Source organism: Amblyomma mixtum, chromosome 1 (genome assembly GCF_055824585.1).
Source record: "Amblyomma mixtum isolate Tamu chromosome 1, ASM5582458v1, whole genome shotgun sequence".
Lineage (NCBI taxonomy): Eukaryota > Metazoa > Arthropoda > Arachnida > Ixodida > Ixodidae > Amblyomma > Amblyomma mixtum.
Window position 1 is genome coordinate 37,383,075 of NC_143012.1, and position 15,533 is coordinate 37,398,607.

The 15,533-nt window shown below is 48.2% G+C and overlaps 1 protein-coding gene across 1 annotated transcript in view; it reads right to left on the reverse strand.

Moving 5' to 3' along the window:
• The window catches only part of LOC149366044 (sushi, von Willebrand factor type A, EGF and pentraxin domain-containing protein 1-like), a 57,945-nt gene that overhangs the window by 30,183 nt on the left and 12,229 nt on the right, over positions 1–15,533 (reverse strand). Inside the window, exons 8-18 of the mRNA XM_089547911.1 lie at positions 13,353–13,604; positions 11,694–11,933; positions 10,027–10,218; positions 9,020–9,147; positions 8,757–8,898; positions 7,578–7,787; positions 6,334–6,504; positions 5,586–5,747; positions 4,262–4,420; positions 3,170–3,310; positions 1,579–1,806 (exon numbers count right to left, since the gene is read on the reverse strand). Of these exons, the coding sequence (XP_089404037.1) occupies positions 1,579–1,806; positions 3,170–3,310; positions 4,262–4,420; positions 5,586–5,747; positions 6,334–6,504; positions 7,578–7,787; positions 8,757–8,898; positions 9,020–9,147; positions 10,027–10,218; positions 11,694–11,933; positions 13,353–13,604 (2,025 nt within the window). The remainder of the gene's footprint in view (positions 1–1,578; positions 1,807–3,169; positions 3,311–4,261; positions 4,421–5,585; positions 5,748–6,333; positions 6,505–7,577; positions 7,788–8,756; positions 8,899–9,019; positions 9,148–10,026; positions 10,219–11,693; positions 11,934–13,352; positions 13,605–15,533) is intronic.

The following is a 15,533-nucleotide window of genomic DNA, read 5'->3' on the forward strand; positions in this document are numbered from 1 at the left end:
CTCGCCGTCTCTGGCCACACCGCGAGCTGAGCCGTTGCCTAGCAACCGCCGCAGCTGGCAGCGCCGCTCGCCGTGCCATATGGCATGGCGTCAGAGGAGGAGCCGGTGAAACCGCGTTGCAACAACAAAGCAGGAGCCGGCTTTGCATCGTATGTGTAGAAGGGGCAGCTCGGTGGGATTCATCGGCAGATGTGGAAAGCGAGTCGGAGAGACTGAAAGAAGCCAGGCTTCGTCGTCGGAAGGAAACCAAGAGGAGGCAGCGAGCCGAGGAGACGGAGGAAGAACGAGCAAACAAACAACATGAAAAAGGACAAACAAGAACATACAAACAAAAGCAAAAAAGAAAAAACGAAAAAACAAACAAGACCAAACCTAGGCTTTAAAGTACTGTGTCGGAGCCATTGAGACGGCTGCTTGCTACTTCACCGACCATCGGGCCGCCTTTGTGGCAATTGAGAAACAAGATAACTTTCAAAATAAATGCGTTGCACTGTATGAATGTCTAGTCTTTAATGTAACCATAAATTAACGATAGTTAACAACAAAACCTAAACACTGAGACGTACAAAGTTTAACGATAAAGATGTAGCCCCAGAGATAACCAAGCTAAACAATAAGATTAACCGTAGCTCTCGCTACGCACACCCAGGCATAAGTGAGTTAAGCCATAGCCAATTATTTGACAAGCACAAGTGGCCGAGTGACGCCTTGCTTATTGCAATACTTTCACATGGTTTAGCCGCACCATTTGATTGCTCTACGGGAGGGAGGGGGGGGGGGGGGGGCGTATTTCGTATTCTTCTTTTCTTTCTTTCGTTTCCAGCGACAGATGTATATGTTGCACGTTCCCTGCGCTACTCCCCCTTCCCCCTCATGACTTCGCCCCCCCTCCCCCCCCCCCCCCCCACACACACTCTATGGTTATATGTACGGAAATTTTCTGTGGTACTGCAGCAGAGACGCGGCGGAAAAGGAAGGGAGATGGGCATTTCTCCCCGTGTTGTGGGGAGTGGGTCTTTCGCTGTTCGGGCTAGACGTGTGAAGGTGTGAAAAGGGCAAGTTGCAGAGACAGTGCGAGGTTGCTAGGGCTGAGGTAGGTCCTTTCCCACGGCACGGGGGCAAAGGCTCGTCTCCTTCCCTTTCCTGCCTAGCTTCTGCTACAGTAGCGCAGAACAGCGGGAGTGAGGTGAAGGGGGAGAGGAACGAATATCGCACACCCCGCCCTAGGTAGCAGCGTAACGTTAGAGCTTTGTCACTGTTTTGTTTTGGTCAAATGGAATACATTGTTATTAACGCACTTTTTTTCCCTAGCTTTTGTGAAACGTTTTAAATAAACTTTGGAGTAACGTTTATCCTAACCTCGGTTAAAAATTAGAATAACATATATGCAATTTTCTCTAAAATGGTGAAGTATATCCCTGAAGAGCTAGACCCGCCAGTTGTGAGAGTATACAATTCAAACCAACTCTTTGTAAAAAGCAAGTGGCAATGAGGCTTCCTGGAAATCACTCTTCCTTTTCTTCTTTCTTTGCCGTATGCAGCGAGGAGCAGTTGGATGCAGATTCCAGAAGCACTTACCTGAGAAGCCGTGTTTGCAGTTGCAGCTGAAGCTACCGAAGGCGTTGAGACAGGTGCCGTTGTGCCGGCAAGGGAGGGAGGCGCACTCGTCGACGTCTTCCGAGCAGTCGGCGCCTGTGCGGCCGGCGGGACAGACGCAGCTGTGTCCGCCCGCCTCTTCACTGCACGTCGCCCCGAATCCGCACGGGCTCCGAGCGCAGAAGCCCAGCCTGCGCTCGCAGTACGGCCCTGTGGCGCAACAACGGAAGGAAAGTGAGCAGTCTTCGAGTTAATGCTTTACTAGGGTTAATGCCGAGTGGGCAATAAACTCCCTTGGATGTTCTGTGGACGTTTTGGATGTCCATGGGACGTCCATGGGAGTTTACATGACCATTGGGTGGAAACCCATAGCACGAGGTTTCATCGAATTGTTCTTGTGCCTGCTTGTGTCCTTAAATAATGAATGTACAGTATTCTTTCTTGTTTTACTCAAATACTATCGGAGACATAGGTCTTCAAGACGCGCTATGGCCAGGATAGAGGCCGATGGCTCCGTTATTAGCCAGTGGCTCGAGGCTATCATGTCCAACAATCTCGGAGAAAAAAATCGAAAATTGGAAAACTGTAAGGTACTGCTATGGAAACATTGAAGGTAATGGTCCATTCTTCTTATATGTAGCAAAATCTTTAATCTAAAGGGTTTCCATCGATTGCATCGAACAGTTGTCTTCCATAGAAAACCAATGGGGAAGGCTTTTGACGGTAGCAGAAACGTTGGTAGGAAAAGAGATGCAAGACTGCCGTCGGGTTATCTGCGGATATATTGATTGGTTTAGTGAAATCTTTCATTATATGAAAAAATTTCGTCCATACACGGTTGCCCGCCCAAAAGGGCTTTTGTTCAGAATTGTTGGGTATGACTTGTGGAGGTGAAAGACGGACTCGTGTGTTATAGCGTGTGATGGTGAAATGAGTTGATCATGGCTAAGGAAAGAAAAATGGTTGATGTGGGACGCTCCCCAAGACTCACGTGCATCTATCAATGTCTGAGAGCGTCCTAGGATACAGTATGCCTTTCCAGCATTGCATTTCATGCGTACATCCACTCTCGACGACGAGACAGTCTATGAATTTTTAAACTCCCAGAAAGCATTCAACATTCCTGGCAGTGGCTGATAACACCCAGTCTCTCGTTCATGGAAATTACAATCCAAAACAGCAAAGAGGTTCTCTTTTCTTTAACTCCTTCTCTTTTATGCCCTTCACAAAACTCTGTACCGGAGCTAACGCAACAACTGCAGACGTCTAGGACACGACGCGAGCACGCTACTTCATTGTGGTGCTTCACACTCTCTGCCATGTGACAAAATATTTCATGTTATAGGTGTTGTAACTATGTAAAACCGAAACATAATAGAACCTCTTCAAAGTTATTGGCATTCCTTAATTTTTTTTCAGTATGATTGGACCATTTACTTTATGATTTTATGCATACCATTGTTTAGCACTGCCTTTGTTTAGGCACGGCAGCCTACTGTAAATCTGACACAACTCGCCTATTTTTTTTACTCAACCGTCATGTTTCAAGATACACGGAGGGACGCCGCAGCACCTGAGAATAGGCGGGGACACACGCACAGGAAGCCTGCAGGTACTGCGACGCATGTCCCTCCGTTGGAGCAAGGCTGTGAGAAGCATGGATTCACTTCCACGGTGTCCCGCAAGTCAATCTTCTCGTCCGACAGAACGGAATCTGGAACGCGGAAAAAACAACATCGACATCAGATACATGCAGATTCCTGGAATAGACTTACACAGAGCTATATCTGGCAGCTCTAGACGAAATTGCGGAAACGTTCTGAGGGCATTAAAGACTTTCGCTTGAATGTAACACCGTCCAATTCCATGTTTTTATCATCAGACTCTCAAAAAAACCATCTGTTATATAATCCATCCATTATACCAAACCATCCATAATATTATCCATCCATTCCACCAAGCCAACCATTATATAAACAAACGTTAAGTTAACGGTGTAAACCCACCGCTCTTTCACGACCTCTCGTCTCCAATGTAAAACGAGGTTGAGCAAACGCTTTTGGAGAAGTTTGCATAACGAGGTATTGTTGGAAATTTATCAGAAGAGGTTACAAAATGTACAATTCTGTGGCATGGTTTTATGCACGCATACAAGCAAACAAATCAAAACAGCGTAGGAATAGAAAACAAATTTCGCCACATGCTTTCCGCCCAATCATGTTGCATGGTTCCTTGATCTCAGGCTAAACCCGCCTGACGCAAACGCAAACTATACGAATGCATTCGTTCGTATGATTGCGAGTTTATAGGCTTTAAAACAGGCAGTTTCTCGCGTCGAACAAATGTGGAACTAGCTGCGACGTGCTTCTTAATTCGGCTGGACTGAGGAAGGAAAATACTCAGCAACTGGGTTTGTAGTGCAGTCAACGAGGTCTAATATCGCATCAACAGGCCTCACGACACCAAGGAACATGAACAATTTTTGTTTTCGTGTATGGAAGCCGCTGTTTCCGCGAAAATTAAGCTTCCTGGCTCTTTAGACATCTGTACTAAGCGACTGCATCCCACAAGAGTCTTTGTCCGCTAAACTGATCGATCGTGGTGTCTGTAGACACTGCTTTCTAGACTTAAGCGCCGCGTATATGATAAGTGCTCGGCGACTGACCGTTGCAGTGTCCGGTTAGCTGGGCTTGGGTCATCGCCACGTCGTCGGCAGGACACCTCCGGCACGCCCTCTGTCCCTCCCTAGGCTGGTAATATCCGTTCGGACACTTGAAGCACGGCACGACGCCGGACTTGGACACGAAACCAGGGGAACAAAGAGCTGTGACGACGTGGAACGCACACGCTGTTAAGGAGAACCTGCTCAAAAGCTATAGTGCTCAACTGTGGGCGGGTGCCGTGTACTCTCCCGTCTATACTATACTGGCGTTCAGCGATGCAAGGATATTCCATGCTAGAGCGCTCGGGCGACTTTTCAAAGTTTTTGATGCGTTAGCATTATAACCCCCACTTTGGAAGAAATCTGTCCGTCCGCCCGTCTGAAGCCTCGGTTGGCAGGCAGAAAAGTGGAGAAGGGAAGAACCTTCCTTCCGCTTTCAGAGCAGAGGAGGAGGGAGACAGCACGTGAAGAGAGGATGGGTGGCAGAGTGAAGTGAAATCCCTCTCTCAGGAGAAAGAGAGAGAAAAAGTGGGAGAGAAGTAAGACGAAGAGAGGGTGGGAGGCGGCGGAAGTGGAGAGGTGGTTCGGCGTATCACCCGGTGACTGACGGACTGGAACACGCTGTCCGCGCTGAACCCGTCAGCGGTCAGCGGCAGCGGCTGCTCTCTCCGGAGGGAGCACTAATGCTTACGCATACTCTGCGCATGAATAGCATTGACCGTTGATATTTTTTAATGTTGTTATGGAATGCCACGGCAGTGTGAAAAAAAGTTATAATTGAAACGAAAGGAAGAAACAATGGCCGAAATTTTTATCATACCAAACTGTAATTTGTAGCACCTACTGAACTAGTCCCGTCTTTTCGAGCGCAACAGCACATTTGCGTTGCAGCAAAACTAACATTTGAACGAGCCGGTAGCAATTCGTGGTAAGGCGAAATAGTTTCGTTTTTCCTGTATGTTCGCGCTGTCCGACTTTATCAAGAAGGCGTACGTATACGGAACGGCAAGATGAAACATTGGGTAGAAAAAACAAAACTATTCAAACGCTACTGTATCTTAGTCGGCGAATTTGTCCGCAGTTATAAGCTTCGTTTCGTGGACAGCTTTCGTCGCAAATAGTCACGTTAGTAGCCACGCACACGTGTAGGCTACAGGGAGTTTTAGCATAGCATCATTACGTATCGCTCTGTATCTCACGCACTATAACCACATTATGAGATCACACGGCTACGGATGCATATTATTAACTGCAGTATGTTAAGCAAATATGCGACTATGTGATGTCATCCTGCACAAACACAGGCGCGAAACACGGTCCCCTATACCTTTGCACTCTTTCTCGCTGACAGAGCCGCGGCGCTTGGACCTCGTACCGCTGGGGCACGGAAGACATCCTGCGGCTCCGTAGTCGGGCTGGTACTGCGCCTTGCGGCAGTGTTTGCACGGCTTCATTCCTGTTGCCGAGTATGTTCCCGGCGAGCATTGTTCTGTGGAAGACGGGAGAAGTGGCTCAACAGAACTTGCAGGAAGCGATGAAAGCGCACTTGAAAGACAACCACCAATACAGAGAAAGGGAAAAGTGACTGTGGGTGGTCATGCGCCAATGAAAGTTCGATAGCACGGCGTTGATTATGATAACAGCCGATAGAAAGTGCGCATCGTTTCATGTGGAAAGTCCGCCGGGTGGCTTATCTATATTTCACCGTGGACAAGTGGAATGGCCGTGTGGATTACACGACATGGGTGTTCTTCTCTGTAGAGTACTCTCGGTGCGCTGGCTTGGTACCGTCCTGGTTTAACGGCTATGACAGCCTTCGTACGCCCGCAGTCAAAAGTTTATGGAATGCAATATTAACGAAAAATATTTGCCCGTAGCATTGAACACATATATGCAGCTCGAATCGCAATGTTCTAGCTACACAGTGCGCTGTTAAGTTTCAAGCAACTTGCCCTGATTGCGATGATATGGCATTTCCTTACCAAAGTCACTTTCCGTAACCCTATGACGGCGGCTGTATATACACATACATGCTTACTATAACGTACAGAAAACGTTGTAACTTCTGAGCTTACCTTTGCAGTTTTCAATGCTCTTGGACTTGATAGCAAGGGTGGAGGTGCGGTTCGGGCAGTGGATGCACAGTGTCTGCCCTTCCTCCGGCTGAAAGGTACCCTTGGGACAGGGTCGGCATTTAGGCTGGGTGTCGTTGTGGTGGTCAAAATACGTTCCCACGGGACATTTCACTGGAACAAGATCAATATATATCACTTGATATTAGTGTGATAAGGCTTGATTGTTTACTAAAATGCAAATTTTCATAACGTCCAACATCTTTGTAGATGAGCGTTTCTGCGTTTCGAAGCCATTGGCATTTGGCAACCGCTGCAGGGATCGAACCTACGACGTCGTGCTCAGCAGCAGAACTCTGTTCCCACTAAGCCACTGCGACAGGACACTTCTAGTATTCGGGGTACGTCATCTGCAGTTTATGAACCGGAACGAACCTTACGTTCTCTTGCGACAAAAGTTATCGCTGCGTCTTCAGCGTTAATCATCCGCTTTGAGAAAACTGCGATTATAATGACTACATGGGCGAATGCCGCCAGTGACGTGCCATAGCGAAAAGAAAAAAGCAATGTCGGGGGGAAGTCAAAGACGACCAGTGCGATTCGTGCTGTAGGGTATGCGTTTGCATCAGTGTTTCCCCCTGACGCTGGCGGGTGGCTTGCTACAGTCCATGAATAACCTTGTGACAGGCAGTACCTCCTCTCCCTCCATTTCGATCCCATCCAGGAATCACAAAATGTGCCCAGCCACGCCCCCTAGCCACGCTCCCCACCATCCCTCAACTCTGACTGGTGACCGTGTTTCTTTCTCGTCACGCACCGCATGTCACCGACTCGCCCGCTTACTCTCTCCACTCACAAATAACGTCACAAATAAATAAATAAATAAATAAATAATACTCTCTCCACTCTTCCCCCGCCCTCTACCCTCCTCTCTCCTTCGCCTCTCCTTCGTCAATTTCCTCTTTCCGCTTTGCCTCCTCTTCCCCGAGGCTTCGCGCGGTGCCAACGCCGGTCTCTTTTTGAGCCAGTAAGGGTTGTAATGCTAACGCATTAAAAAAAAAAGCAATGAGAGCGCGCATTGACGACTCTTCTCTCTCTAGCGTGAATCACAACTCAATCATCTTGTATGGATGCAAGCATTTAGTTCCCAGTGCGGTACTGGCGACGCCCAGAAAAACTTATTTTTTGGGGAATACAAAAAAATAAATAAAGTACATAAATGACTGGGAGGATCCCAATTAACTTACCGCACTGCGATGACAAGGCAACGCTACCAGCGGGGCACTTCAGGCGGACGCTTTCCTCCGAATCTTCCAGCGCTGTGGCAGTGAGACCGCCTTCGTCCAGCGTGAAGTCCAGCTCCTTGTGAAGCATGGCGTCCTTCAGTCGCCCTAGAAGAGCCTTCATAGCTGACAGAAGGTGGTGGTCTCTCGAGGTTGTTCCGTTGTCCGACCCAGCTGCGAAAAAGACGTTAAATAGACGGAAGAAAGGAGCGACACAGGAGACGGCGTGAGATTTTTTTACGAGAAAATGCGAGATCGCTACAAACTGGAGGTATCCCCTTGACCAAAAGTAACCGCGCAACAGTTCTTTGCTTCTCAACCGTATAACGGAGCCTTTAACGCACCCTTAAGACCTAAAAATATAAAAACGTGAGGACAAGGGTTCACCCTACTTTACTTTACACAGTACTTTACACACTTACACAGTTGCCCTTTAAGATCTGAATGATCTTAAAGGACGACTGCACCACTTCTTGAGAATTTCACGATATTCAAGGATTCAAATCTTTATAGGCTGTAGGTAAAGCATGCCATGTCTTTTTGCACTAGCATTTAAAATAGCGACGTAATCGGCGACTTAATTGCGCGCTCCTCCTCAAAGCACCGGAGTAGTGCGGGGAAATTTAGTGTGACGTCACGGAAAGTATGATTTCAAATTACCACAGCCATCAGCCACACCTTACCGTGCCTCGTTGGAGGCTTAAAACAACGATCTGTGGGATTTGCCTTCGGTTGCGTTGGTGTTTTCCCCCTTCAAAGCAGGCGTTTATGCGTTCGAAATGCACCGATACCTTAGATGACGTCATCATGAGCCCCTCACCTGGCGTTGTGTGCTGCGGAGAAGCTTGAAGGGCGTCGCGATTTTAATCGGCGATTACTTCACTATTTCAAATGCTAGCCCCAAAACACTTCGAATGCTTTACCTGCAAGTTTTGCACAGTCGATCCTTCTAAGCTCGTCGATTTCTAAAACCTATGCAGTTACCGTTCCGCGGCGAATCAAACCACCATTGCCCGGTTATTTTTGGGAAAGACGGTACGTGAACTCCTCTAAACTAGGGCACCTGCTGTCTACAGCAAGCACTTGAAGCTGAGGACGTGGTACAAACTCAAGTTGGAGGCTTGAGGAAAAAGACGGTCTCACCCGTAACACGGAAAGAGACGCCGATGTCTCTGTCTTGCGAGCGCCTGCGCCGATAAGTGCTCCGCACTCTGGCGCCCTCTTCAGGGCACTCCACGTGCAAGTCTTGGACAGAACAGCTAACGCCTTCGGGACACATGGCCACCTGCGGTGAAAACACGTGTTGTGTCGGATGAAGCTTACAAGGAAGTCCATGGACTTTTGCGTAGCCTGTTAGGGCAGAAGTACGGTCATAAAGCCAGAAGCAACCGAGCACTACGACTTACCTGAGTGGCCAGCTTCATCTCGAGGTGGTCTCGCAGATGCCTTCGCGTGAGCTCGTCCTCGCACGAGACCCCCACCGCGGAGTACAGTAGTCGCGCCTTTACCGCGGCCGATGTTGAAGGCACAGACTCTACGAAAACAATAAAAGAGAAACAGCTGGATCGGGTACATTGCTGTAAGTTCTTTTGAGAGAAAATTGTTTCATCATCATTGCCAGGAGCAGCACCACTGTTATCATCATAGTCAAGATCAGGCACCTTGCGTCCTGTGTAGGACGCAACTCTTCCACGGACCTCCAACCAGCCTATTACCATACCACATGGGCTTGCCAGAAAATAGACGAGCTAGCTATAATAGAAAACCTGAGTGCGGAACAGTGGGAGAGGATGCTATCCAGCGACATCCTGAAAGTCCAACAAGGACTAGTAAGGCGTGCACGCAGGGCAGCTACCCTCAGTGGAGCCCTGGACTAGGGGAACCGACCCTGAAGAGAAGATGGAAAACTCCATCTGAAGCCGCAAAAAAAGTACTGTAAAATAGAGCAAATAAACGTTTTCCACCACCACCACCCCAACCTATTTGAAATCGGTTCAATAATAATCTAATAAGAATCGGCCTATTCGCGCGATAGACGCGATATAGGAGCACATAAGCTTTTAAACTAAGAGCATGCAACACTGACAGCGAATGTTTGACTTCGGGCCTGCGCAGCAGAACTAAGTCGTTTTAGCGCTCAGAACACAGCAAAAGGAAAGAAACTGAACATTACTGTTTTAAACTGCGCTAGTAATGCGCAGTCTTGATCAGTTTTTTTTTTCTTTCGTGTGCCAATCTTTCCACCCCCCCCCCCCCCTAAAAAATGCTTTTATTTCTGTTTACGCAGTTATGGTGCAACCCAAAGGGCACTGAAACTTTCTTGGACATCCCACGGATGTCCTAAACGTCTACAAGACGTCCAAGGCAGTTTCAGTGCCCACTGGGAATCGTCCTTGTGCTCGAAACGCCTTACCAGAACAGTCGGGAAAGGATTCCGGTCTAAAGGGCGACCAGCCATTGTCGAAGCTGCACGAGAATTCCCTGGGGCTGTCAGGCTCGAGGTCGTAACCTTCCCAGCACGAAATGGCGCACGTGACACCAGAGCTGGTCCTCTGACAGTCCGCGTCCCCGTTCGCTGGCGGCGGTGGCTGGGAGCACCGATGCTCTGGAAACGAAATTGACACACAGTGTACCCTTGTGAAGACTTCGCGGTTAGCTTTCGTCTCATACTTACAGCTTGAAGTGCGTTGTAAACAGCTAAAACAGACGAGAGTACCAGGAGAATGACTCCCTATTTGAGCTTAAGAGGACGCGCAAATCAATTACGTTCTACATAACGGTCAAGTTTAGATGCACGATTATAAACTGATTGTCAGGGACGACATAAATGTAAATGACGGAGTCTTCCTAAACAATATGGTTATTTGCCTATAGAGCGAAGTGGGTGCTCTTTCATCTGATAAGACAGAAAAACAGAGCTTGTGTCGGTTTCTGAGAACTCCGAGATGCCGCTTCCAGAAAAAAAGAAAGCGGCTCCCTGGGGTCACACTTCCTTTTTTTATTTTAGTGATTGGGGATCGACAGTGCCCAAGCATCGCGAATGGCCCAGACGGGCAGGTATAGCCTCAAGGCAGGTGCAGAAAATTCGCAGCGTCCAGCTATGCAACAAACTGAGCCATCGAAAGTAGCTTACATGCAGTCAGCAAACACTTTGGGCATAATCTGATTGCAAAAATAGAAATAACCAGGTATTGCGAAGCCTCCTTATCGCAGTTACTCGTGTTTATTTTTGTTTTTTTACTATAAAGGTTCAATATCTGCTCGTACGCTCGCCCCGCTACGCTAAGCTATTGTGCCCTGTGCCGCTGTATCACTGCGCTGGTTTTTCTCGGCACTGTTTTTTCTGTGCGCTGTTCTGTTGTCGGGTTATTTTTCCCAAGTACTGTTCGGTCGGTTACTGTTTTGTTATGCTTTCAAGGTACCTGTGCATTTATGTTGCCTTTTGCGCATGCTGGAAACTTTTGTCCGCGTCATAAAACCGAAACCTCAGTACTTCTATAGGCGTCAGTACTTGAAAGATACCACCATGGCCAGTATCGAACCCATGACCATGAACACAAGTGCAGAACGCTACAGCCACTGTCCCACCCCTACGGATAATTTGCAAAGCTCTTCACATGCATATCTTTGGTCAGCCATTGAACGAAAAAATTCATAGGGACATCTAGTTCCATTGTGTATTGGCAGTGCGATAGCATTACCAGCTGTTGATGGCGTTAGCGTGGTGACGCCATTTCCGGTCTGTTTGCGTCACTTCCTTCTAGCCAATGGGAATGCTTCGGCCTGGTGACGTCACTTCCCTTCAGCCAATGGGAATGCTCCGGTTTGGTGACGTCACTTCCCTCCAGCCAATGGAAATGCTCCAGTCTGGTGACGTCGCTTCCCTCCAGCCAATGGGTGTTTTATGGCCGACAACGCATTCTGGCTCCATGTGGGTTCTAACGCTATCGCATAAAACAGGCACTAGCCGAACTTGACAGCGAGGCGACTACCATTCGCATGTCAAACGAGATAGGTTCTGCGCATGTTATGCGCCCCTGGAATTCGAAACCCATATTCACAAAAAGAAAAAGCGGTCACCTCTCACGACGACCCTGATGACGCAAGAAGCATTGTTTCCCGCGCCGTCGGTCGCCACGTACGTGACCAGTGTCTCGCCAACTGGAAACAGACCTTGGCTGCGGGACTGCCATAGCGTCACATCCGCCCCAGAGTTGTCCGAGAACGCTGGCTCTTCCCAGGAGACGTACGCGGACATTTGGTCGTCAGCGAACGCTTCGGGTGGATCGGCACAGCTTTCCACAAATGGCGGCTCTAAGTCTGTGAGGAAAAGCAGAGGAGAAGTTCCAGCAGTTCGGTTCAGTTCAAAAACCTTTCATGTAAAGATAGCCGACATTAAAGCAGCAAATTTCGCAAAAAAAGGAAAGATATTCTTGCACATACGATGTTAGTGTCTGGCACTAAACCTAAACGCCACTACACTATCGCTAAGTTTAAAGCAGCACAATTTTGTGCAAAGAGCACGAAGCGTCTGCTGAGAGCAGGCTCGTCCAGTATGCAAGTGAGCACCTCCTAACTACACAATAAGCGATTTTAATTTTATTTATTTATTTATTTATTTACACAGTACTGCTAGCCTCTAGGTGAGGCTGTAAGCAGGAGCGGGAGATGAGAAAAAAAAAACGTAATGTGACGTGCGTAAAACAAATCAAGGCACAACAAGTTGCTTTCACAACCAACGAGGTGCACTCACGAGCAAGAATAGACGCTGCCAAGTTGCGTAAACACACATAAAGCAATCGTAAGAACGCTCTGTAATCGACAGTTACAACTGGAGAGCTTTCATGAATGCTTCAGTAGAAGGACATTCTACCATGCTGGCCGGAAGCCGATTCCACTCACGGACCGTTTTCGGAAAGAGGGAGTTAGCGAAGGTATCAGTGTGGTAGGAATAATCTAAGTTCTTTGCTATGATGCGATCGGGTAGGTTCTAAGTACATAAGTATGATCGAAGACAATAGTTCCTGGTGTTTCCAAAAACGATTCCCCAGGAAGAGTAACTCGCAGTAGCTTTTAAAGCTTAAAGAAGAAGCACCGGCAAAGGCGTAATGGGCATTTGATTCCGAAGCAAGAGAAATTGACTTTAACCACCCCTGTTATTCAGCTTGTCCCCATGCCGACTTTCTGCCCTAATTCGCGCGACTGTACCTTAAGGCAGCTTTAGAGACTTGTCTTCACCAATCTAGCCCTACCGGTTTGCCAGTTAAACAGATCTCGCTTCTGTAGAGGAGCTACATTAGCCAGTTTCGCCATTTCGCGTACCTCCAACAGGTGCAGTTCTACGCATGCGCGAGGAGCCGAGTGACGTCACTACGCGCCCCTCGCCACCGCTCCGACCACTTAGCCAGCTGTGCGCATGCGCGAGGAGCCGAGTGACGTCACTATACGCGCGCCGCCACCTCGTCAGCTGTGCGCATTCGCAAGGAGGCTGCGTCGGCGTTTAAATGCAGGGTGATACAGCCGCGGGGTATAGCCGCTTGCCATGGAAAAGGGGAGTCGGGCCGCTGCCGAGCGGCGCTGGAGACTGGAGAATCTCAACTCGTCCGACCCCGAGGTTTGCGGCCTGGCGTAACCAAGTTAAACCTGTACCTGTCGCTACGTATATCCCGAGCTAAGCCACTGCCTGAGCTAAGCCACTGCCAATTTCTTTTCGCGACTTCCCGTAGCGCTTCAACTCACCTGCGACCGTGACGGTGAAGTTGCAGTACGCCACATTGCCAGCCGCGTCTTCCGCCCAGTAGGACACCTGGTGTTCCCCAATGGGGAAAAGGTGCGGCGGCATCACGGCCGGGGCGACGTTCATGAACAGCGATGCTCCGCTCCTGTCCACGGCCTCCAGCATCTCCCAGTCCACGATGGCTTCGCCGTATCCGGGCTCCGAGCCGACCTCGATGTCTCCCGGGCAGTTCATGATGGTGGGAGGCACGGCGTCTGGTGAAAGGAAATTGATCTTCAACGAGACACAGGGAAAAACGCGGTTGTTGAGCCGTCCTGTCTTCAAAGCGTGTCTCGCTAAAATCGTAGGACTAAAGGTGCTTGAACGCTAGTTTGCTCATGGCTCCATGTTTCCTGCCGTTATTTGAAATGCAGTAGCTTATATTCAATAACAGCGGTATTGAAGCCTACTCTTAACAACGTACACGTCGGAGACTTCGAGTCCAATAGGAGTCCAAGAGGAATGAATGCTCACAAGACTCTGAATTAAAAACTCCTTTTAGTACGCTCATCAATTTTACCGACCGATGAATGTACGCGACTAAGTGCTGACCGCTGTTTTTTTTATTATTATATTCTACTGAAGTACCGTATGGATCCCTACGAAACGTTGTTATTATAGTCGTACGTACCCAACAATTCTGAACAAAAACATTTTTGAACGGGAAAGAGGTTACGAACGCAATTTATTGATATATTGTAAGATTTACCTATAACAATCGATATATGCCCAGATTTTCCGTCGGCAGGCTTGCATTTTTTTTGCTATTAATGTTCTTGCTATCGTCAAAAGCGTTCCCCAATGGATTTCTATGCAGTCTTAACTGCTAGATGCGAGCAATGGAAAAGCTTTAAAAAAAATCTCTGCCTCTCCCGTAAACGAGAGTAGAGTAAGCATGAAATGTTTACGGGCCTAATGTCATCTCGGTGGACACCCGAACCGCACCGTACAGGAAGGGAGGAACGCCACCACCCGTTCAGCGCGATGCCTTGCCATTTGAACGCAAGGTTTTTTGAGGAAAGGAAATGGCGCAGTAATTCTCTGCCATCTCGGTGGACACCCGAACCGCACCGTAAAGGAAGGGAGGAACGCCACCACCCGTTCGGCGCGATGCCTTGCCCTTTGAACGCAGCGCTTCTCCCCCGGATCACGTATGACAACGAAGTGTAACGTGGCATTTATGTGCTTTTTGCATGCGTTATTAGAAATCGGAAATTATAATTCCGTGCATTATCAAACCCACAGCTCCACTGATATCTTGATAAACATTGAGAACGCACTGGCAGCAGTTATTATTTGTCTCCTTTGGAGACCAACCGGCGCTTGCATGCCGGTCGCGTAGGAGGGCTTAGAGAGTCTCGTTAAGTCTCGTTAAGTCTCGTACGGTGCCCGGATGTTCTCGTTTCAGAGCCCGGATGAGTGGATTTCAGTGCCCGGATGACTGGAATTCAGTGCCCGGATGAGTGGATTTCAGTGCCCGGATGACTGGAATTCAGTGCCCGGATGAGTGGATTTCAATGCCCGGATGAGTGGATTTCAGTGCCCGGATGACTGGAATTCAGTGCCCGGATGAGTGGATTTCAATGCCCGGATGAGTGGAATTCAGTGCCCGGATGAGTGGATTTCAGTGCCCGGATGATGGCTCTCGGTCTCGGCGTGACGTCACCACACTGCCGACAACGGGAGCTAAAAGCATTTCATGCTTAAAAGATTTCGCTACACATTGGTAGAATGAACCATTAGCTTCAATATTTCCATAGCAGTAGCATACAATTTTTCGAAATTGAAGAAAATTTTTCACAAGAATATTGAATGAGCCTGGCGTTTTGTGGGAACACCCAAGCGACGCTTTTTTCAAGTCTGTAGCAACGCGTTTCATTCGGTGTGAGATCTTACCACGTTCATCATTTTTGAACTAAAATTTTGAATATTGGAACTTTGAACTACCATTGAAGGTAATGGTCCATTAGTTCGATATCTTGCCGAATATTTATTTTATACTGTTTCCATCGCTCTCACCGAGCAGTGAAGACTGCCACAGAAAACCAATAGGGAACACTTTTGACGATAGCAAAAACGTTATTAGGAAAAAAATTCAAGCCTACCGACGGCAACTCTGCAGATATATTGATTGTTATAGTTAA